The sequence below is a fragment of the Nomascus leucogenys genome, chromosome 4, assembly GCF_006542625.1.
Source record: "Nomascus leucogenys isolate Asia chromosome 4, Asia_NLE_v1, whole genome shotgun sequence".
Taxonomy (NCBI): Eukaryota; Metazoa; Chordata; class Mammalia; order Primates; family Hylobatidae; genus Nomascus; species Nomascus leucogenys.
In genome coordinates, this window is record NC_044384.1 from 56,140,348 (window position 1) to 56,165,543 (window position 25,196).

At 41.3% G+C, this 25,196-nt stretch overlaps 1 protein-coding gene across 3 annotated transcripts in view; it reads right to left on the reverse strand.

Annotated features, from left to right (window-relative positions):
• Window positions 1–25,196, reverse strand: part of LAMA3 (laminin subunit alpha 3) — a 274,538-nt gene that overhangs the window by 237,057 nt on the left and 12,285 nt on the right. For all 3 annotated transcript variants that reach the window (XM_030810644.1, XM_012506378.2, XM_030810643.1), the window contains exon 2: window positions 12,307–12,459. In XM_030810644.1, coding sequence (XP_030666504.1) covers window positions 12,307–12,459 — 153 coding nt within the window. The remainder of the gene's footprint in view (window positions 1–12,306; window positions 12,460–25,196) is intronic.

Sequence of the window (25,196 nt, forward strand, 5' to 3'; positions counted from 1 at the left end):
TGGCTCATGCCTGTAATCCCAACACTTTGGGAAGCCGAGACAGGTGGATTGCCTGACATCAGGAGTTCAAGACCAGCCTGACCAACATGGTGGAACCCCGTCTCTACTAAAAATACAAAAAATTAGCTGGGCGTGGTGGCCCATGCCTGTAATCCTAGCTACTCAGGAGGCTTTGGCAGGAGAATCACTGGAACCTGGGAGGCGGAGGCTGCAGTGAACCGAGATTGTGCCACTGCACTCTAGCCTGGGTGAGAAAGCAAGACTGTCTCCAAAAAAAAAAAAAAAGAATGGTGAGTTATACTGTTATACTTAGAAAAGGTGGTTTGGTTTGATTCTTGTTTTTTCCTAGACTAAGGAAATGCAATGGGAGTAGAAAGTGAAAAAGAGAGAGAGGAGAATCACAGAAACAGGAATAGAGAAAAAAGAGGCATCAGGAAGGAAAGAGTGAAGGAAGACCATTTGGTCTTCCTTGGTGAGTCTTACGATGCAACTTTGGGTCAACACACAATTATGACTGGCATTTGGCCTCTTCCCAGGATTAAGGCCATTGTAAAGTCGTCAGAGGGATCTTTCTCATCACAAAGGGTGAAAACCAGAGTTTGGCGTCATATGGGAAAGGGCTCTCTCATTTGAGAGCTGTTGTGCAGGAAGGCTGCAGGGTCACAGGTATGAGAAGGAGCAAGGGCTCTGTGGGGGCTGGGCAGGTGCCCTGAGGACAGCAGGCAGAGAAGAGGTGCCAGGCACAGTGACTCCCCTGAGACGCCACATTTAACTCAAGCTTCCATGAACTGTCATGAAGAATTCATGAAATTCAGTTTTTCCTTATATATGCTTGCCATTAATAGTAATAGGAAAATGGCCATGATTTAAAGCCCAAATGTGCTTGAAATTGCAGAAGTTTCACAAGGGAAAAAGCATATAAAATCGTTTTCAAGATTAGCTAAGGAATGAAATATGCTCTTTTTTAAAAAATCAATTTCCATTTACTGAATATTTTTCTGATTCCGTTGGCATTGAAAGATCTCTAGCAAGCCAGCCTCATTCTGAATCAAAACAGTCAGAAGCTCATATCAGAGGGATGGGGTGGCAGGGGGCGAGATAGGTAATGGAGGGCATCAGGAAATAGTTCATACTGGGGAGACGGAGGACATCAGAAAAACTCCAAGGAAGCTTTTTCACTGATAACTCAGATCCTACCAGAAATCATTGTTCCTTTTGTCCTCTTTCTATAGAACCCTTTTATTTTCTCCAAAGAGAAAACAGCTTTATTGTTTTTCTAATTCTAAAAGTAATACATGCTCATTGTAGAAAATACAGATGTATATGTATACACCATTGACTACTACTCAGCCATAAAAAGGAATGAATTAATTGCATTCGTAGCAACCTGGATGGGATTGGAGACTATTATACTAAGTGAAGTAACTTAGGAATGGAAAACCAAATATCGTATGTTCTCGCTCATATGTGAGAGCCTAAGCTATGAGGATGCAAAGGCATAAGAATGACACAATGGACTTTGGGGACTTGGGTGAAAGGGTGGGAAGGGGATGAAGGATAAAAGTCTACAAATTGGGTGCAGTGTATACTGCTTGGGTGACGGGTGCACTAAAATCTCACAGATCACCCCTAAAGAACTTACTAATGTAACCAAACACCACCTGTTCCCCAAAAACCTATGGAAATAAAAATTTTAAAAAATACAGATAGTATAGGTAACATGGATTTAGTTCTTACAGCATGTAAGACACTATTCTGAGAGCTTTTTCTGTATTATCTGATTAATTTCTCACAAGAACCCTCCTAGGTTGGTACTAGATTTATCCCTGTATTTCAGATGAAGATACTGACCCCGAGACATTAGTTAGACCATCCGGTTACACACAGCTAGGAAGCTGTGGAGAGAGATGTTTACCTAGGTAAAAACTCAGAGCCAGCAAGCTGATGTACACTGTGAGATTTACAGAAGGAAGTAAAAATCACTGATAATCTCCCCATCCACCGAGAAGCACTCTTAGCATGTTCAAGTATCTCTTTCCGGACTTTGTTCTTTGCTTATATAGGCACATTATTTTTTCCTACTAAATGCGATCATTCCATACAATCTAGCTAGTTTACATATAGTTTTGGTCTGTTTCTTCACCATATAGCACGGACACATGTTGTATCAATAAAGACCATTCTATGGCACCATGTGGTGCCTATTAATCCACTAACTGAGTCAGTCCCCTTTTATTGGACATGAGATTGTTTCCCGCTGATGCTATTTTTATAATGCTTTGGTGAGTATCTTGCATCAGACATTGGAGCACTTATCTCATGAATTCCTTTGGATAAATTCAGAGTAGTAGTTTCATGTCAAAGATAGAAATTTTTTTTAATGCAAATATTCTGGGAAGAAACATCAGTACCGAGTTCCCAGAACTTTCGTGTAAATGTGTTTATAGATACTTCACTCCCCAGAAGACATAAGGCAGCCTAAGCTCATTAAAAGGGAGAGCAAGAGGATCAATGACAACTTCTCTAGGTAATAATAATAAAATTCCATATAATAGGTGATATGTAAATGTAAAGCACTACAGTGCTTTACAATGGTCAAAGAACATTCACATACACTCACAGGAGTCCCTAGCCATAAGCAGAGTCCTCTCCACCTGCTAAACCTACCATTACATCCTGGATACCCTGACACCAGCCTGCCACAGTTCCGTGCCTGGGTCTCTCTCCTGCCCTGACCACCCCTTCATAACCAAAGATTGGCACAGCAGCCTGGGCTCTTCCTTCCTGGACATCGTACCGCCAATGCCACAGCATGCCACCTTCCTTCTGTCTTCTTAACTGCATGGACAACCCTCAGATAAATGGGATTAACCTTTTCTAAAAGGCACCAGGGGCATTGTACTGCTCATTTTTCTCTCATCAGCATGGACCACATGAGCCATGGTCCTGGGCATTCTCAAGAAATGAACCTCGTCTGCATGTCTGCTGTCAAGTTATACAAGAAACCCATAACAGGTGGGCTGATTCAGCAGCCCCCAGGCTACCTGCTCTGGTTCCTCTCCCCAGCCCACAGACTGCCCTTTCCCATATGATGCCAAACTCTGGTTTTCACCCTTTGTGATGAGAAAGATCCCTCTGACGACTTTACAATGGCCTTAATCCTGGGAAGAGGCCAAATGCCAGTCATAATTGTGTGTTGACCCAAAGTTGCATCGTAAGACTCACCAAGGAGGTCACAGTGACCTCCGTTTATCATTTTATCATCTTAACTTCTATCTGTATAGAGTGAAAGAACATTCCAGAAGAAAGTGTTTTGTTTCCTAGTGTTGCTGTTCCCTAGTACAGTTTTTATTTTTGTTCCTGTTTCTTGGATTTATGTTGACTGCCTACAGCCTACTGAGTGTTTTGGAAGGAAACATATTTAATTCAGTTTCTGTTATGTCTGTTATATTTGTGGTGCTAGTTTTATGAAAACCAACAAATGTAAATGTTAGCTTAAAATAGAGCAGAGCTGTCCATGACGATAGCAAGACATATAATTCAGTGGAATAATAAGAAAACAACAGTATTGGAATTCACATTCCCATTTAATTCCATCTTAGTGGAGGACACAGTATATTCCGGGACTTTTAAGCCCCATGGATACAAAAAGAATATGTTCACACAGCTGCTGAGCTTAAGGAGCACACGATGGATCAGCCTTTACAGCACAGCTTAGCAAGTGCCTCTGAGTAAACAGAAACAGCTCAGAGGGAAGCAGGCAGCCAGGAAGGGTTTCCAGCAGGCAATATTTGAGTTATCTTGGGAAGAAGATAGCCAGACCAGGCAAGGTGGGAAGGAATTCCAAGAACTGTGAATAGCACCAAAATAAGGCCCAGAACCAGGGAACATCATGGAATATCCAGGGAATTACAGTTAGGTCCCTACTGACATAGCATAGGGCTTGCAGGACAAAGTGCCATTTAAGATGAGGCTGGCAAAAAGTCTAGGGGCTAGACTGAAGGAGCGTATGTGCCATGTTAAGAAACTTGGACTTTATTCCAAAAGTAATAGAAAACCACTAAAGGATACTAATCAGGGAGAACAGCACACTGAGATCTTTGTTTTGCACTGGTAGTAATGAGAAGATTGATTGATAGGTAGACCCTTGGAAGACTGCCAACCTGATTGTTTCTAATCTTTCTCACCTCACCACTATGGATTCTGTTCCTTTCAGGCTGATTCTAAAACAGGGTGAGCTGAGAGTAGATGCTGGGAAATCAGTTAGAAGACTGGTGGACTAATCACGGGGAGAGCTGCTACGGGCTCCACTACAATAGTGCAGTATCAAGGGGGAGGAGGAGCCAGACTCCAGAGATAATACGGCACAAGACATAATGAGTTTGCTAAATGGTAAATGGGGAGGGAGAGGGAAGTGGAGGGATATGGAAGAGACGGAGAGAGATACTGGGTAAACTGGCTCTTGGAAAGGAGCAGCCCTGATTTGTAACATTTGCTGATTTCCATAGTGTAAATGCTCCCACCATGGCCAATATCAAGCTATTGAGCTGATGTGCCACTTCTAGTCTTGCCCACACAAACCTCCCAGACAGAATCTTCCATGTTCTTTCCTCGTTTGGGCTGATTAGAATAAAGATGACCCACGGGGCAACCTTGGAAACCCACGTGTTGAAAATGGCAGACCCAATTATGGAAGAAGTTTACGTCTTTGAACCACTGTTTGGAGGGGAACTGCTTAACCAGGATCAGCTGTGTTTGGACATGATGAGAAATATACCTTCATTGTATTTAGCCACAGTATTAATCAGCATTCTCCAGAGAAACAGAACCAATAGAATGTGTGTATATATATATATATATATATATATATATATATATATATACAGAGAAAGAGAGAGAGATTTTTTTTTTAATAGAGGCAGGGTCTTACTCTGTCACCCAGGCTGGAGTTCACTGGTGCTATGATAGCTCACTGCAGCCTCCAACTCCTGGGCTCAAGCAGTCCTCCCACCTTAGCCTCCTGAGTTGCTGGGACTACAAGTGCATGCCACCATGCCTGGCTAATTATTTTATTTTTTTATAGAGATGGGCTTTCACAGTGTTGCCCAGGCTGATCTTGAACTCTTGGCCTCAAGCAATCCTCCCACCTTGGCCTCCCAAAGTGCTGAGATTACAGACATGAGACACTGCACCCAGAATGAGTTTTTCATGTATTAAAAGAAAAAACCCAATTTCCAGATTCTTCCTAATGTATAAATTACTTCAAAGCACCCCAAATTAACACTTTGAAGTTACTAAAGGACCATAAAGGATAATATTCTACCCCTAGTGGACCAGAGGATTTTATTGGCACCTGTTTTTCTACCCACTAATGAATTGTTTGACTTCAAGGGCTGTGCCTCATGATGATGTTCATTAATAACACATTTATTGGCTCATGCCTGTAAACCCAGCACTTTGGGAGGCCGAGGCGGGTGGATCACAAGGTCAAGAAATCAAGACCATCCTGGTCAACATGGTGAAACATGCCATCACTACTAAAAATACAAAAAAATTATCTGGGTGTGGTGGTCCATGCCTGTAGTCCCAGCTACTCGGGAGGCCGAGGCAGGAGAATCGCTTGAACCCAGGAGGCGGAGGTGGCAGTCAGCCGAGATCACGCCACTGCACTCCAGCCTGGCAACAGAGTGAGACTCCATCTCAAAAAAAAAAAAAAAAAACCATTTATTAATAGCAAAATTGTTCTAAATATAATCTGTATTTTCTAATTTTGTTATAGCTATAAAATAATCTTAAAATGTTGCAGAGAGTCTCAAGTGTCATAAATGGAACGAACCGTAATTAATTACAGAGCTAAAACTCTTCCACCCTCAACCAGAGATTTGGTCTCACAGCGATATGTTTCCATTACTACTATACCCTGGGAAAGTTCAGGCTGATGCTGAGTCATCCTTGGTTCATTCTACATTAACTCAGCAAATATTTATTAAACAACTATTGTATGCTAAACACTGTGCAAGATGTTGGGAGCAAAACTTCATGTAGTGAACGGAACACAGCGAACAAAACATGACATAGTCCCTGGCCTCCTGAAGCTTATAGTCTACACAATTCCTCAGGAATGCAGAAAGACTGGGTTAAAACCAAGAGCCATCCACCTGCTGGATTGGGCTGTGTCCACCCGGGGACCCAGCTGAGTCACCCTCCTTAGTGACCTCATCAGCCAACCATCTGTAGAGCCAAGTTAATCTCCAAAGTCCTCAAGCCCAAAAAGTATCAGAAACTAACCCAGGCCTCCCTCCACATCTGAGTCAGCTACAAAGAATGTTTTGGATTCACCCACTAAAGTCTCATAAAAGTTGAAGGGAATCAGAAAAAAAAAAATGATTCTACAATGCAACTACATACTGAATTCACTCTCAGATGATTGGATCCTGTATTTGCATCTGGCTTCTGGGGAGTTCACTGTCTGTGATGAATTCATGAAAAATTAGAAAGGTAGAGTAATGGGGCATTTCTCCTGTGACCTATTAATATTTTTCCTTAAAATTTATAATGCAGTTTCCCCATTACATTTAACCTTGGAGCTTTAGAAACAATTTCTGAATTTTCCATTTTTTGCATTTTAAATAACATTTTCATAGTATTTGCCTGTGTTAACACCTGCAGGGGGTGTCAGGGTCTCAATCCAGGCTTCCTTTCCTTATTTGTTTATTTATTTATTTAGAGATGGGGTCTCACTGAGTTGCCCAGGCTGGATTTAACTCCTGTGCTCAAGTGATCCTCGTGCCTCAGCCTCCTGAGTGGTTGGGGCTGCAGGTATGAACCACTATGTCCATCGGGACTCTCTTTCGTCTATCTTAGTTTGGGCCCTCTCTAAAGCCCTGAGGCAAAGACTTGCGTAGAGGTAGTTTATTTAAGAGTTGACCTCACGAAGCACAAACTGGGGAGAGAGGAACATAAGGGAGGGAGAAAAGCCAAAAATCAATGTGTTAATGAGTAGGTTGCCACCAGAGCAACCCAACCATGGCTCCATCCCACCAGGGACACTCTGAGGAATTATGTAGAAGGCATTTTAGAACTGGCCCATTGAGAGGCAGGGAAATGCGGTATTTTCCCACCAACTACAATCCCTCTTAGGATGAGGATTGCTCCTTGGGGCATTAAGTGCTGGGCTTGCAGGTTGCTCTAGACACAGCTTTTAGAAGCTCCTGTGGCTCTAAAAAGAGCCTTCAGGCAGGAAGCAGAGTCAGATGTAGGCCCTTGAGACGGGACAAGGGAACAGGTGTGGGAACTGTCCATCCCAGCTGCCACTCAGAGGGGGACCAGGGAGCCGTGGACATCAGAGCCTTTGCCTCTACAAGGCCCAAAGGACCATCTCAGCAGCTCTGCCCCTGCAGCCACATCTGCTGTCTCCAGGCCTCACTCCCCCACAGCCCTGCAGAGCAGGGACAACGTCACCTTCTCTCCTCACACCTCCATCCTCTGAAGCCAACACTCAATCCTTTCCAGGGCTTGGTATTGGGGGTGAGGGATTGTCTTTGTTTATTTTTACTACTAACAGGTTTAAATAACAAAATAATACTCTTGGAAACATTACACATTGCATACAAGCCTCAAAATTCTTCAGATAATTTTATTGTTTTTCCCTGGAACACAATGAGTCAGGCTTGCTCTGCGGGGGCTGAAGTCATGGACCATAGGAACTCCCTCCACACCCACCTCCTCATGTTTTTCTCTATACCTCACCCTGGGGAGGGAGCTGGAGGGTGAACATAGGGAGCCCATAGAGTAGAACTCTGGAGTTTGGATTCTGGAGGAAGTCCAGAGTGTGTATGTAGATCCCATCACTACACCTTCCCATCTCACGGGAGAGATCTCCAAAGCCCGTGCCCTACCAGGAATCCAGGCAGAACAAAGGTTCCTAGATTCCAAAGATTCTCCTTTTAAAAATTGGACATCTACATGCTTTAAGTGTAAAAATGAACTCATTATATCTGGCCAGATGATACAAAAGCTTCCTGAAAGACATCATGTTCTCATTCTATAGCCTGAAACTACTGCATAATATATAATTAAATGAACTTGAACAACCCCAGAAAGTATGATGCCTCTGGTGAATCACAGAACTGTCCTACATTTACCACCTTTTAAGGGGAAACTGTCCTTCAAGATCAAGTCTGTGGGCCAGGCACGGTAACTCACGCCTGTAATCCCAGCAACTTGGGAGGCCGAGGTGGGCAGATCACCCGAGGTCAGGAGTTTGAGACCAGCCTGGCCAACATGGTGAAACCTCATCTCTGCTAAAAAAAAAAAAAAAAAAAAAAAAAATTAGCCAGGCATGGTGGCGGGCACCTGTAATCCCAGCTATTTGGGAGGCTGAGGTAAGGCAATCACTTGAACCCAGGAGACGGAGGTTGCAGTGAGCTGATATCATGCCACTGCACTCCAGCTTGGGTGACAGAGTGAGACTCTGTCTCAAAAAAAAAAAAAAAAAAAAAAAAAAAAAGATCAAGTCCAGAAGGTAATGTTTTTATTTGTCAAACTTATTGGCCCAAAAAATAACAATGAAAAACACCAACTAGTCTAAAAGAAAACAAGACCCTCACAACAGCATAAGCTGTCAAATTGACGACAGCACATCAAAATCAAATTTCAGTGCTTAGCAGGTGAAAAGAAGTGATTTTGTAGTAACAAATTTATGATCTGTATTTTATTTCTCAACCATGCATCAAAATTCCCACTTCTCTCCCTCTAAGGTCTTATTGTTACTATTAATTATGAAATCTAACCTCTCAATGACATTCTCATGGTTAATTCCAGCAAAAGGAAGAAAACACAGATCTTACCAATGGGGCAAAAAATAGTCTTAGAAGACACACCATGCTTGTTAAAGCATGTCATGCTCCAACACCGAAGAGGAAAGAAATGTCTTCAGTCCGACACAACTGATCGTGCTTTTCCTGCTCCTAGACTTTCTTAGAATATTGTCTACAGTATTATAAGTAGTGTTTTCTAGAGGCACAAATGTGATTGGTCTGTTCTTTTTAATGAGAGTTTATTAAAGTTCACTTTATTAAATAAAAAATACAACTGCTCTAAAGAAGTTTTATATGAAGCAATTAACTCATTTAGAACTCATAATAATCTTATGAGGTATGCACAATTATCTCATTTTATAAATGAGGAAACTGAGGCAGGGAGCAGATAAATATATTTGTTAAGGCCACACAGCAAGTGAGCAGAGCAATCAGGACAAACTGAGCCAGGCTGACTCCAGAACCCACATTCTCAGCAGCCTTGCAGAGCAGAGCAGGTGGGTGGACACAGGCCTTATGAATATGCATGCCATGACTCATGTTTGTCAGCAACCAGCAAAGTACTGAACTGTTCCTATGTTGATGTTTTCTTAATTGTCTTAAGTAGGGAATTTTTCAGTACATCAAAAGGAGGCTTTTAAAGTAGGTTTAAAAAAAAAAAGTTCTAAAGAAAAAAGAACAAGCCAGCAGACATGGGTAAGTTCAGTATGGGTCATTTTGAAGGATTAAAATTCCCTGTTAACTACAAAAACCCTCAGTTAAATAAGTGATATAGGCCGGTCATGGTGGCTCACGCCTGTAATCTTAGTACTTTGGGAGGCCTAGGTGGGTGGATTGCCTGAGCTCAGTAATTCGAGACCAGCCTGGGCAACATGGTGAAACCCTGTCTCTACTTAAAATACAAAAAGTTAGCCAGGCGTGGTGGCACATGCCTGTAGTCCCAGCTACTTGGGAGGCTGACACACCAGAATCACTTGAGCCTGGGAGGCAGAGGTTGCAGTAAGCCGAGACTGCACCACTGCACTTCAGCCTCAGCAATAGAGTGAGACCCTTTCTAAAATAAAAAAAAGGGATATGGTAGGTAATTCTTGGTTAGTATTGTCAGAAGCTACTGAATGAATGCTAGTGGTCAGGTATCAGAGGGATAAGACTAACTTATAGTTTAAAGGAGGCTTATAGAGTCTTTTGAACCATGAAGGCTCTCTGTGAATTCCTGCAGACACAAATTAATGGTGAAAATATTCTCAGGAGAGGTCTAATTTAGCACAACACATGGACTAAAGAGGTTGAAAGCCCTTCTGTCACAAAACTGCCCAATCAAAATGAAAAGAACACATTCATTCTAAGAAATCTCAGTATCATTCCATTTCTATGCTATGGGATTACATTTACCTTTTTCTTTCTTTCAAGTAGTAGTTTTTATATGAACTGTACTCTATGCTTAACTGTTCCCAGCAAAAAGAATAGTATAAACATTAATATTAGTATTAGCATTAGTTTTAGTATTAGTATTGACATAACAAACTCAGTTATGAAAATGTTCTAATAATAGCTACAGTCTTCTTCCTGCTGTTTACGTTACCATCTGCACACAAGCACACAAGCATGTTGCTATCTCTATCATAAACAAAGAAATCTTCTCTTTACCTGGCTTTTCAATGATTCTCCTCCATTTCTTTTTGCCCCATTGAGCAGAACTCTTAAAATTGATTTCTGTATTAGGTGCTTCAATTCCTCTCACATTCTCTCTTAATTTCCCTACAGTTAACTTTTCAATTCTCTCTTATCAAAGTCACAAGTGATCTCCACACTGGCAAATCCAGTGGTCATTTACTGGTCAATTATCAGTGTTTTGTTATTTGGCTTATCAACAGTATTCGACACAGTTATTTTCTCCCTCCTTTTTTATTTTCTTGAAACACTCTCTTTCCATGAATCCTTTTTTTTAACAGTTTTATTGAGATACAATTCACATACCATACTGTTCACCCATATAAAGTGTACATGCCAATGGTCTTTGGCATATTCACAGAGTTGTCCAACCATCATCACAATCAATTTTAGAACATTTTCATCACCCTCTCTCCAAAAACATACCTATTAGTAGTCACTCCCCAATTTCCTCCAAAACCCCTAGCCCTAGACAGCCACTAAGCTACTTTTCTCTCTATAGATTTGCCTATCAGGACATTCCATATAAATGGAATCATATAAGATAGTCTTTTATGCCTAGCTTCTTTCACTTTCCCTGATGTTTTCAAGACCTTAAAAAATCATGCCAAGTTAAAGAAGCCAGTCACAAAAAGACAAATACTATATGATTCAACTTATATGAGCTTCCAAGAGTTGTTAATTCACAGTAAGAGAAGTAGAATGTTGGCTGCGAGCAGCAGGAGAAAGGGGAATGGGGAGTTGCTGTTTAATGGGAACACAGTTTCAGTTTTAGTAGAGATGGGGTTTGTTAAGGCTGTGTGGTCATAACAAATACATTTATCTGCTCCCTGCCTCAGTTTCCTCATTTATAAAATGAGATAATTGTGCATACCTCATAAGATTATTATGAGTTCTAAATGAGTTAATTGCTTCATTTAAAACTTCTTTAGAGCAGTCATAGTTTTTATTTAATAAAATAAAGTGAACTTTAATAAACTCTCATTAAAAAGAACAGACTGATCACATTTGTGCCTCTAGAAAACACTACCTATAATACTGTAGAAAATATTCTAATTATTCTAAAATTCCCTAATTAAGACCATTAAGAAAGTTTCGCAAGATGAAAAGGGTTCTAGAGATGGATGACGGTGATGGTTGCACAATGATGCCAATGTTCATAATGCCACTGAACCATATACTTAAAAATGGTTAGGATGACAAATTTGATGTTGTGTCTCTTTTACCACAATTAAAAATAATAATAAAAATGTCTTTGCCAATGAAACTATTTACAACTATTTTTTAATCTCATTTAATAGACAGGGATGGGGATCTGTCTGCATGCTGCCAGGCACTGTTCCAGGCTTTGTTTTTGTTTCTGTTTTGAGATGGAGTCTCTCTCTGTTGCCCAGGCTGGAGTGCAATGGCACGATCTTGACTCACTGCAACCTCTACCTCCCAGGTTCAAGCGAGATTCTCCTGCCTCAGCCTCCCAAGTAGCTGGGATTACAGGCATCCACCACCACACCCGGCTAATTTTTGTATTTGTAGTAGAGATGGGGTTTCACCATGTTGGTCAGGCTGGTCTCAAACTCCTGACTTCAAGTGATCCACCCACCTTGGCCTCCCAAAGTGCTGGGATTACAGGTGTGAGCCACTGTGCCTGGCCTGTTCTGGGTCTTAAGGGAAGCAAATATTAATGTAACAGGTTTAACAATGATTAGGGGATTAAAACTGAAGTTTTTTTTTTTTTACAATAATTATTATATCAGAAATCCCTATAGAAACAGTGATCTAAGCTCATGTTCCCACTCCAGTTAAAAGTGTAGCTCACCTGCCCCAGATCCAAGGTGAGGTTGACTCTGTTGTACTGTGTGCCTGAGGACAGGGGAGGGCTTTGCCACCAACGTTCAGATCCATCGATGGCATTGGTGACAGGATGTGCTTTCCTGGGGTCCTCAGAATTGCAATAGTCACAGAACTGGCCCTGAAAAAAAAAAGTGGGTTTTTTTTGTTTTTTCGTTTTTTTTTTTGTTTGTTTTTTTTTTTTTTACTTTCAAGTAATTTTTTCTTATCCATATAGCAAATACCGGGAACCAAACAAAGACTATCTTATACAGCTTAGGGATGTCAGCTGTTAAAATTCACTGGAATGTATTCTGGAGACAGTAGTAAGGCTTTCTCTTTTTCATTTATCTTAAAACTTATCACTGATTTATGCCTCTGATTATGGTGTTTTTAGGATATGGGGTCTTCTTATCTTCCATCTTTACAGCTATGTTTTTGTTTCATACAACACTTCAAGAAGAGCCTGTTGTATTTGGGATGAAAAGAGGTTTTCACTTCAACAAATCCACTTCACTCATTAAGTCATCCTCTGTGCAATTCTGTGTGCGGCCCTGGGGTACAAAAAAGATCCCTCCCCACAGTCCTAGTGGGGCATCAAGGATCCAAACAACCATCAGGGAAGGGGTGTACAGCAAGTGCCTCCATGGAGTAGACAGCTGCGGCCAATGGCAGTAGATATTCCACGGTGGAAGAGAAGGCATGTCCAGTGCCTGGGAGGACGAATAGGACTTTGGTAAGTGGCAGTGAGCACAAACAGGGAAAGCGTTCCAGGTAGAGGAACCAGCACGAGCAAAGGCACAGGGGCCGGCTGGTCCAGTTTCACCTTTGAGGACAAGCATTGAGAGACAAGGCTTGCCAGGTACATGGAGAGATGTGGCTGGCTGTGAATACCAGCACTGAGAAGTCAGTATTAATTCAGTAAGTAAATGGGGATCCATTTTTACCTGTGGTGATAATCTGTTTGGTATAATCTCTAACTTCTTATTGAATTACTCTTTCTTGCTAGACGGATTCTTTTGATTCTGGTTTTTGTTTTGGTTTGGTTTTTGCATAGTTTTGCAGCCATTTACCATCTAAAACCTGAACATAGGCCTTTCTTCTATGTTGAATGTATTTTAAGTGGGTCAGAGGACCATGCTTCCCAGGGATGGACTTCACATATTGAACTATCTGCTCCCAAACTAAATGCTCTTAGAGTATAACCATCACATAGGATGGGGACAAAGAGGCAAACTTATACCCACAGCCTCCCAAGGAATGTGCTGTGACAAAGAGGTAGCTCTGCCCCTAGCCAGCATCTTAGAAGTTAATTCTTAAGTGTTCAGAGAGAAATTTGATCCTGGTATGTAACCAAAGGTGTGACTACATGTTTTCATCTAGTATGCAACTCATGGTTCTTTCATGCATGGTGAGGTATCTGTGTAGATCTTTATCTTTCGACATTATACAAAAATATTTCTATAACTCAGAAGCAGCACCTTGGGTGTATGTGGCCCCGCCATTTCCTGAGGTCGGAGGCCGTGTGTTTCCCGCTCTTCCCTGTATCACTTCAACCCAACACACTGCCTTGCACCCCCTAGAAACTCAACCAAGGAATAATTCCATCAGCCATTTCTCAAAAATGTTGATTCTTTCTATAAAATGCATTGTCATAATATGGTACTTAATGAATAACTTTTTTTTTTTTTGAGACAGAGTTTTACTCTTGTTGCCCAGGCTGGAGTGCAATGGCATGATCTTCGCTCACCGCACCCTCCACCTCCCAGGTTCAAGCGATTCTCCTGCCTCAGCCTCCTGAGTAGCTGGGATTACAGGCATGCACCACCATGCCCAGCTAATTTTGTACTTTTATTAGAGACGGGGTTTCTCCATGTTGGTCAGGCTGGTCTTGAACTCCTGACCTCAGGTGATCTGCCTGCCTCGGCCTCCCAAAGTGCTGGGATTACAGGCATGAGCCACCACGCCCAGCCATGAATAACTTTTAAGCTAGGACATCTAAACACTTACTATCAGTATTTTCCCTTCTATGATCTTTATTTCTCCCTAGAGAACATTTTACCAGAACATTTAGTTATTTGATGAGGGAATTTAGTTATTATTCCTCAAAGTTTAGAAGATTTACATCTGGTTAGAAGCAAAATCTCTCCCCAAAATGGGAAAGCTTCTGATTTACATTTATCTCCATCTCCACATTATAGACGTGAGGAATGCAGAAGGTGCTTTCTAGGTTGTTAGAGTAATTCTCAATTTCAAAGTAATAATAATAATTAAGATGAAGATTTGTAGAGCACCTATTATGCACTGGGCACCACCCAGTTTACATTTTCATACTAAGATTATTATTATCACCTCTATTTTACAGATGAGGAAAGAGAGTGGAATGTTAAGTAATTTTCCCAAGAACCACACCACTGGTCAATGGTAGAATCAGGACCTAAGTCCAGGGTCCAGGGATAGCAAGTTAACACTATCCTGTAACTCTCTAATAGCTACAACTCTGGTTTATTATACATCCATGCATAATCACTAACATACATTATTTCCTGTAATTTGTTTTAAATGGTAGCCTTCACAGTAGCCTGAAGGCCTCTTTCATTTAGAATCATCTTAGCCTTTCTGCTGATATACCAGTCCTTCTGCAGCTCCTGTCCATGTCATTCAGCAGACTGGGTAAGAACACAGGCTCAGGAGCTTTAGCACTCACGTTAGCCCTTGATCTCACAATTAGTGGGCACTAAAAATTATATATATCAAATACATATTTCAAGTCTGAGCAATAAATAATTTGAAAGCACATATTTAAAAAATAAGTGTATAGGCAAGACAGCATCACAATTATACAGGCTAGTGTCAACACTGACATTTGGAAGTCTGACTGATAGAATAGATACATAAGTTAAAGGTGAATTCCAAGGAGCGAGCTTTGCCCAGGTAATAAAAATGAGTCAAACTTTCTGTTTATTTCTAAAGACTATTGGAAAAAACCTTGACAGACAGCAAAGAATCTATAAAAACAACTTGTCAAACCAGTAATGTCCTAGATGATCGTTTTTCTGGATTAACTTTGTATTAGCCAAGTTTAGGTGATAAATTTTTTGCCATATAAAATAATTTCTAACAAAGAGTCCACAAGCTTAAGTTAAACATTAACAAGCAAAAGCGTAACATACACTTTCTGTTTGAAAAATAAAAAGATCAGTGTAAACATTGACTTTAAAAAGAAAGAAAAATTTATTCTAAAAATTTAATAATATATTTAAAAATTAATAATTAGGAAGTTTGGCTTCTTTAAGTTACTCTTAAACAGTCAGGGTAAAAGTTTTTATTCAAATCGTTTTATTAAAATATTCCTTCTCTTTTCTTTCATTTGTTTTACTCCTGAACTTTCAGTAATTTTTACCTTACATCCCAATGTCATATTTACTGCAAATCAACCTATATGAAGAATCAAAAAGAATTTAGTAGTGCCCTAAAGGAAATCAGACTGTGGATCTAGAAGTGAAAAAAAAAATCAGAAGAATGACTTTCTTAAGTGTTAAAACTCTATCCAGCCTTCTCAATCATTTTTCTTGAGGTCTTCATAGAGAATTAAGTCTATGTGGAAATGCTACCTAGATAAGTAGACTTGCGCTTGAAGAACTTTCTCAGGGAGGCCAAGGTTATGACTAATCCTGCAAGTAAAGCCTTGGCACCAAGCAACAAGGTTTTGAGAGAAGACAACCTCGTGGGGCTTTTTAAAAGTGCAATACCTGACAATACTTTTGAAAATCAAACTTGCGGTCTTTTCACGAGATGGCGCCAAAGGCAAAGAAGGAAGCTCCTGTCCCTCCTAAAGCTGAAGCCAAAACGAAGGCTTTGAAGGCCAAGAGGGCAGTGTTTAAAGGTGTCCACAGCCACACAAAAAAATAAGATCCGCACGTCACCCACCTTCCGGCGGCCCACCACACGGTGACTCCAGAGGCAGCCCAAATATCCTCGGCAGAGCGCCCCCAGGAGAACAAGCTTGACCACTATGCTATCATCAAGTTTCTGCTGACCACTGAGTCCGCCATAAAGAAGACAGAAGACAGCAACACACTTGTGTTCATTGTGGATGTTAAAGCCAGCAAACACCAAATCAAACAGGCTGTGAAGAAGCTCTATGACATTGATGTGGCCAAAGTCAACACCCTGATTAGGCCTGAGGGAGGGAAGAAGGCATATGTTCAACTGGCTCCTGATTACAATGCTTTGGATGTTGCCGAAAAAATTGGGATCATCTAAACTGAGTCTGGCTAGCTAATTTACCAGAAAAAAAAAGAAAGAAAGAAAAGACAATCAAACTTGTGGAGCAGAAGAGAAGAGAATCCATGGGACTTCTCAGATGGAAGATCATTGAGGAGGCTCTTTCCTTCCCGTGAGTATCACTGGGACAGGCCACTTTATTTTTTCTGTAGCCATATCTTCCAACAGACGCTCATACCAACTTTACTGCTTCATGGGTATACACAAAATAAAAAGGCTTATATATTTATGTCTCTGCCATTTCTGACTCAACTTGATGTTTTCCACAAGAATTGAAAGTAAAAAATGGGCAAGAGACAAGAACAAGAAGGATTTTTTTAAAGGCAGGAGAAAAAAACAGATGTATAACATTTGGAATAAAGGAAATAAAACTGTTATTATTTATTTAAAGATAAAATTATTTACATTAAAACTCCACATGAGGCTGGGCACAGTGGCTCATGCCTGTAATCCCTACACTTTGGGAGGCCAAGATGGGCGGATTGCTTGAGCCCAAGAGTTCTAGAGCAGCCTCGGCAACATGGAGAAACCCCGTGTCTACTAAAAATACAAAAATAATAGCTGAGTGTGGTGGTGCCTGCTTGTAGTCCCAGCTACTTGGGAGGCTGAGTTGGGAGGATCGCTTGAGCCCAGGAGGCTGAGGTTGCAGTGAGCCAAGATCATACCACTGGACTCCAGTCTGGGCAACAGAACAAGACCCTGTCTCAAAAAAAAGAGAAAAGAAAAAAAAACCTCCAAATGAAGCCAGGCACAGTGGCTTACACCTGTAATCCCAGCACTTTGGGAGGCTGAGGCAGGAGGATCACTTGAGGCCAGGAGTTTGAGACCAGCCTGGGCAACATAGCAAGAAAAATATTTTTTTTTTTTAAATTAGCCAGGTGTGGTGGTATGTGTCTGCAGTCCCAGCTACTTGGGAGACTGGGATGGATTGCTTGAGCCTAGGAGCTTGAGGCTGTAGTATAGTGAGCTATGATCACACAATTGTACTCCAGCCTGGGCAACAGGGTGAGAACTTGACTCCGAAAAAAAAAAAAACAAAAGGAATGAGAAAAAGAGAAAATAAAGACCCAAATATATCTGCTAAAGAGAATTTTAGAAATACTGGGAGATTTTTAGCAAGGTAGCTGGATGTGACATTAAAATACAAAAGTCATTGCATCTCTGTAGAATAGCAGCAAACAACTAGAAAATTTAATTAAAGAGAAAATGCCATTTATAATAGTCTCAGAGAACATCAAGTATCTCAAAAGAAATTTGACAAATAAAAATTTTAAACAGTATTAACAGAATTTTGAAAATCTACATAAATGGAGAGTTAGCTAGAAGATAATATCAAAAACTTATCAATTCTCCCCAAATTAAGCTACAGAGACAATATTATGCCAGTGAAAACCTGAATAAGGACTTTCTTAAAGTACAGTAAGATAATTCTAAAATTTATATGAAACTTTAAAGGACCAAGATATTGCTGAAGAAGAAGACCAGGAGGAGGAAACTTGCCCTTCAAGGAATCGGGGCTTATTATGAAGCTACTGTAATTAAGGAAAGGCAAAATGAGACAAACAGACCTATGGGACAGAACAGACAGCCCATGCATTTAAGAAGCTTTAGTATATAACATAGGAGGTATGTCAGACCACTGGGAAAAGAAGGAATATTCTAGATCCAGGGGGAAATAATAAAATCAGTTCTACTCAAGTCACAAATGCAATTCAACTTCAGATGAAATAAGGACTTCTATGTGAAAAATAAAACTTCAAACTCTCATAGTAGAAAAAAAGGTGTCTACCTTTTAGAACTGAGAGCAAGGAAAGGTTTCTTAACCCAAGATACAAAAAGCATTGACTACAAAAGAAGAGATGGATAAATCTATGTTAAAATTAAGAATTTTACTTCCTTTAGCTGGGCATGGTGGCACACTCCTGTAACTGAGACACAGGAATTACTTGAGCCTGGGAGGCGAAGGTTGCAGTGAGCTGAAATTGCACCACTGTGCTCCATCCTGGGCGACAGAGCAAGACTCTGTCTCAAAAAAAAAAAAAAAAAGAATTTTGTTTCCTTGAGCCCAGGGAGTTGGTGACCAGCCTGAGCAACATAGTGAAACCTGGTCTCTGTGAAAAATAAATAAATAAATAAATAAAATAAAAGATGTATAAAGAAGTTTGCTTCATCAAAGACACCTTTAAAAAGTGAAAAGTTAAAACTAGAAGATATTTACAATGCAAAAGTGATAAACAGTCTCCAATGATGACTGCCATCAATTCCTTCTCTCTTTCTCTGTGCCTGCCATTTCACCCATCAAAAGGTGGATGCTATTTGCCCTGGAGGCTAGTCTCTACCTTGAATCCAGACTGACTTGATTGTTTGCTTTGTTATAGCAGATGTGTCATTCTGGGACATTCAAGCTTAGGCCTTAAAAGGGCTAGGAGATTCTGCTTCCTTCCTCTCGGAAGCCAGCCATCAGGCAAGAAGTCCAACCACCCAGAAATTACCATTCTGTGAGAAAGTCCAAAATAGCCAACTGGAGAGGACAAATGGGAGAGCACCAAGATACCTTGTATGTTAGTGAGGCCTTAGGCCATCCAGTCCATCCTAGCCACCAGCTGAATGCAACTAAGTGAGTTACCCCAACTGACAAACCATGGAGCAGAAGAATCATCCAGCTGAACCCAGTCAACCCACAGAATTGTGAGAGAAAAAACTGTTTTTGTTTTTGTTTTTTTTGAGACGGAGTTTCGCTCTTGTTGCCCAGGCTGGAGTGCAATGGTGCGATCTTGGCTCACTGCAACCTCTGCCTCCTGGGTTTAAGTGATTCTCCTGCCTCAGCCTCCTGAGTAGTTGGGATTACAGGCATGTGCCACCACGTCCGGCTAATTTTCTATTTTTAGTAGAGACGGGGTGTCTCCATGTTGGTCAGGCTGGTCTCGAACTCCTGACCTCAGGTGATCCGCCTGCCTCGGCCTCCCAAAGTGCTGGGATTACAGGCGTGAGCCACCACACCTGGCCAAAACTGTCGTTGTTTTAAGCCCCTAAGTTTTGGGGGTAGTTTATTACACAAGAATCAATAACTGATCAAAGAACTTAAAATCAACAAAGAACTCTCATCAGAAATACATACCAAATTCCTAACAATCCTACAAATCAATAAGAAAAATATAAATAGTTCAATGGGAAAATGGGCAAAAGTAGGCATTTCACAGAAGAGGAAACACATATAAACACAATAAACATAATAAGCATTTCATGAAATGTTCACCATCACCATCATTAGTGATCAAGGCAGTCCACAATGCAATATTATTTTATACGTATTCAGTAGACCCAAGTTTAAAGTTTGATGATAACCAGAGTTAGAAAAGACATAGTAGGAGTATAAATTGGTACAAAAACTTTGGAAACTGTTTTAGTATTACCACCTAAAGTTGAAATTCACATTTCCTATGATATGGCATTCTACTCTCAAACTCATAACCAAAAAGAAACTCTTGCACAAATTTGATGGTATTATATTCAACACTATTCACAGCAGCACTGTTCATAAGAGCAAAATCCTGGGAATAACCTAATTGCCCAGCCACAGGAGGGTGGATGAACTAACAGTGGTATATTCACACAATTAATAACTATACAAGCAATAATGAGTAAATGAATATATACAATGAAACAATATGGATGAAACAATATTGATGAATCTCAGCAATATAATATTAAGTGAAAAAAGCATGATATACTTTTTATAAAGTTATGAGCAAGCAAAATAAAAAGCACCTACTTTTTAGAAATACATATAGATGTAGTAAAAACTATATTAAAAAAGCAAAGTATTAATAAAGGATTTGGGATGATTATTTCCCCAGAATGTAAGAGACAGAGGGAATGGGGGTGGGCAGACCATACATTTAGACATAAATTATTATCCAGGCTCTATGTTTGGTTTTGGTAGCAAGTTCATGAATGCTTATTACTATTTAAAATACATATATAGGCCAGGCACAGTAGCTCACACCTGTAATCCTAGCACTTTGGGAGGCCAAGGTGGGAGGATTGCTTGAGCTCAGGAGTTCAAGAACAGCTTGGGCAACATGGCGAAACCCTGTCTCTACAAAAAATACAAAAATCAGCCGGGCATGGTGGCATGCATCCCCGCTACTTGGGAAGCTGAGGTGGAAGGATTACCTGAGCCGGGGAAGTCGAGGCTGCAGTGAGCCATGATTGCATCACTGCACTACAGCCTGGGTGATGGAGTGAGACCCTGTCTCAAATATATGTGTATGTGTGTGTGTATATGTGTGTATGTGTATATATATGTGCATATATATGTGTGTATATATGTGCATATATATGTGTGTATATATATGTATGTATGTGTATATATATGTGCATATATGTCTGTGCGTGTGTGTGCGTGTGTATGTAATGATAATGTATTCCCGAGCTGGGTCTCTTCCCATACATCTGGTAGTGGGCAGATGTATGGAATATATATTTGTGTATATAAATATCTCATAAACTGAGTGTTATGACTAATCCATAATCTAACTCTGTGCCTGACGTCCGATATTTTTAAAACACCCATAAATAAATAAAGCAGGACAAAAACTGATAGAAGTCGGAGAAGAAAAGGAACAGAGAAGAGAACTCCCATGTTCAATTATTCATCCATCCATGCGACAAACCTATGATGATCATCTACTCTGTACCAAATGCCATTCTAGACAGAGAGATGAGAACACCGAAAGATAAACAGAACAAGGGACTCACACTTGGAATTGCACCAAGGCTATTACATTATTAGCTTATTCAGATGGGAAACAGAAAATGTAACAGAAGGGGCTATGAAGAAAGGAGATAGGACTGTTCCCATAAACAACTAAGCCGAGGCCGGGCGCGGTGGCTCACGCTTGTAATCCCAGCACTTTGGGAGGCCGAGGCGGGCGGATCACGAGGTCAGGAGATCGAGACCACGGTGAAACCCCGTCTCTACTAAAAATACAAAAAAATTAGCCGGGCGTGGTGGCGGGCGCCTGTAGTCCCAGCTACTCGGAGAGGCTGAGGCAGGAGAATGGCGTGAACCCGGGAGGCGGAGAGCTTGCAGTGAGCCGAGATCGCGCCACTGCACTCCAGCCTGGGTGAAAGAGCGAGACTCCGTCTCAAAAAAAAAAAAAAAAAAAAAAAAAAAAAAAAAAAAAAAACAACTAAGCCGAGTTGAGCTCCAAATTTGGCAGTCTCCAGAGAATAAACCAGAAGCCCACAGAATGACCTACCCTTTTTCAGAAGGATGGAAAAAAGTAGTCTCTCCTAGTTCCTAACATTTTTTATGATCTTTCTTAACTAAAAAGCCTTCCACGTGTAATACTTTATAACTGAATTCACAACGTAAATACTATATTCTTCCAAGAAGCTAGAGGATGATTATAGCAGTGCTCCCTAACATAGTTTCTGGGGGGTTTTGTTTGAACATTCATTCATTTATTCAACTTATCCAAATTACCTACCATGGGTAGAGCACTGTGTTAGATACTGTGGTAAAAACAAACAAACAAGCACTAAGAGCTGGATCTGTCCCTAAAGAAAGTTAGTGGGAGACAAGAGAAGTAACTCAACCACTGCACATTACCAAAAGATGCTGGGGCAAGCTAGCACTGGGGTATGGGAGCCCAGCAAAGGAACACAGTGCTTTACTTTGCTTAATCTCCAGAACACCATAAACTTTATATCAAAGTATTCAAAACTTAAAGATGAAGAAACAGCTCAAAGAGGTGAAGTGCTTCATCTCAAACCACACAGCTAGGTCATGCTGGGGCCAGGAACTGTGTGTGTGCCTGCTAATGTTACTTATGACCTGGAACACTTTCCTCCTGGCCAAGCTGCTCTTGTGAGCTACATCAAAAGGTGCTGTCTTAGATTTGGACACTGTGAAACAGCCCTGGAATGACAATTATGTGACTTTCCATACACCTGCCCAGTATCAGATGTATGGGAAGAGACCCAGCTGGGGAAAGAAATCTGTCTGGCAGAGGTTCAGATGCACACCCTTGTGGCAGCACAAAGAGCCCGGCAAGATAAGCATTTAACCAACGTTCATCCATCAACAGCCCCACTACAAATTACCACATTCATGTTTCCACGAACCTCTGCTCCTATAGCCATCACTCACTAAGGTTCCGGAGGCCACGGTGTCTCAAGTGCCCAAACCCAAGCCAGCTGGAGGCCTGATGTGTAGAACATCCTGGACTCCCTTCCTAACTTGGGATTGCTCCTTTGCAAAGACCTTGTTCAGAGCATTCTCCCTTTTGAGAGTCACAAAGGCATTTAGGTGTGGTTACTGAAGATTTGGGCAAGTGTTCTGTGAATTTCCTGAATGTTTCCTAAATATACTGGGGTGAGTGGTGAACACCCAGCTCTGCGACTCCCACACACAAGGTTTCATGGCACCAGGGGGTGGAAGATGACATCTCTAATGTGCCTGGTTCCTAGAGATAGGGATTTGAGAGAGAGCTAAAACAAGGGACTCAAAGTTGGTTCCAGGTATTTAAACACACACACACACACACACACCCTTTTTTTATTATTATACTTTAAGTTCTAGGGTACATGTGCACAACCTGCAGGTTTTGTTACACATGTATACATGTGCCATGTTGGACACACCCCTTTTTAAAAAGAAGCAGATAAGCAATTGTCTGCAAAACTCCAAATTCTAGGTGGGGGAGTCCTTTGAATTCATTTCAACTCATTCCTTTTGACTCATTTAACTAGTCTACATTTTGGAGTAGAATAGATGGAAATTCAAATCCTGATGGCTACCAGTTACAGCTATGGAACGTAAGTTGAATTATGTAGACTCCCTTGAGCTCCATTTTCTCTTTATTATAATGGATTAATACTGCCTATCTTACGCAGTGGTTTGAAGATTAAATGAGATGTCATCCATGAAGTAGACACCAGGTGGTGTGATCATACCTCCATTCGAACCACTGGAGTGCTTGCTGGAAATGCAGACCCTTCTGGGCCTAGAATCAGCATCTCTGGTGGGAGCTAGGCATCAGAATTTTGTAAAAGCACTCCAAAGGATTCTTCTGCCCATTGCAGTCTGGGAACCTCAGAAGCAATGACGACTGGCACATATGGGTGCACCACTAGCCATAGACAGTGCTGCAGCAGTCATAGAAGTAGCTGCATTGATGGTAGTAATGACAAAAGGAAACATCCATGTGCCAGACGTGGCCCCTTGCACTTTATATGCATTAACTCAATTTCCATGACAAATCTACAAGGTAGACACAAGCATCAGACCCTTTTATAGAGAGGGAAACAGACACAAAGAGGTGGAGCAATTGGTCTAAGTGGTGGAGTCAAGATAGAACCTGAGAATTAGCCCAAGAGGGGATGCTGGAGAAGGGAAGACAAGAGACAAGGAAGAGGGGGAATAGCTGTCTAGCAGTATGAGGTGTAGCATCTGAATCTGCTGGTGCCTCGGAGATTTGGGCACCACAGAGATTTGGGCTTGGCCAGAAAACATGTATCTCCCCTGCTGGGCACCACCAGCCTGTGAGTCAGACACAACCAGGTAAGGAGGATATTTTTAAGCCAGGCGTGGTGGCTCACACTTGTAATCGCAACACTTTGGGAGGCCAAGGTGGGAGGATTACTTGAGCCTAAGAGTTCAAGACCAGCTTGGGCAACAAAGTGACACCCCCATCTCCACAAAAAAGAAAAAAAAATTAGCCGGGCATGGTGGTACACACCTGTAGTCCCAGCTACTTGGGAGGCTGAGGCTCCCTTGAGCCCAGGAGTTTGAGGCTGCAGTGAGCCATGATCACATCACTACACTCCAGCCTGGGCAACAGAGCAAGACACTGTCTCTAAAATTAAAAAAAGAAGAAAGAAGCTTCCTTTAGGAAGGAAGATGCTTGCCGTTAGGCTTCTCCCTCCATAGACAACTGAGAACTGTGTTTTTCTATATTGATGTAATATTTCACTATATTTACTCTTTCACTCTCCTGGAAGTTATTTCACACATTCTCCTTGCTCCTCAAACTCTCATCCCCTTCTCCTCACCTCGTGAATTTGCTTAACTTGCTCATCTTCCTAATCATTGGTATGGAGAAGCTCCTGTCCCCTGACTCTCTCTCTCTCTCTCTCTCTCTCCTCTCTCTCCCCACTGCATCTCATTTCTTCCTTTCTGCTAGATCATTCCGATCAGGATTAAAACAAATGTGCTTGAAACAACCTCGCACTTTCCCCCCACTCACTCCATTTGACCCACACTGACTGGCTGTTTCTCAATCACTCCAAGTCTGCTCCTGCCTCAGGGTCTTTGCACATGCTGTTCGCTCTCCCAGGAACACGCTTCTCCCAGACTGAAGTCTCTTTTCGGCAGTCTTCCTTAGCAACTCCATCTAAAGCAGTGCTGCCCTCTACCTCCGTGTCTATTCCCCTACCCGCTTCTCTTCATCCTCAGCAGGAATTGCAAATCATTTCCTTTTTAAATTATCCTCTTTATTGTATTGTAACTGCACTGAGGGTAGGGCTTCATCAATTTTGCTCACTACTATAAACCTAGATTGGTATCTGGCACAGGGTAGGCAC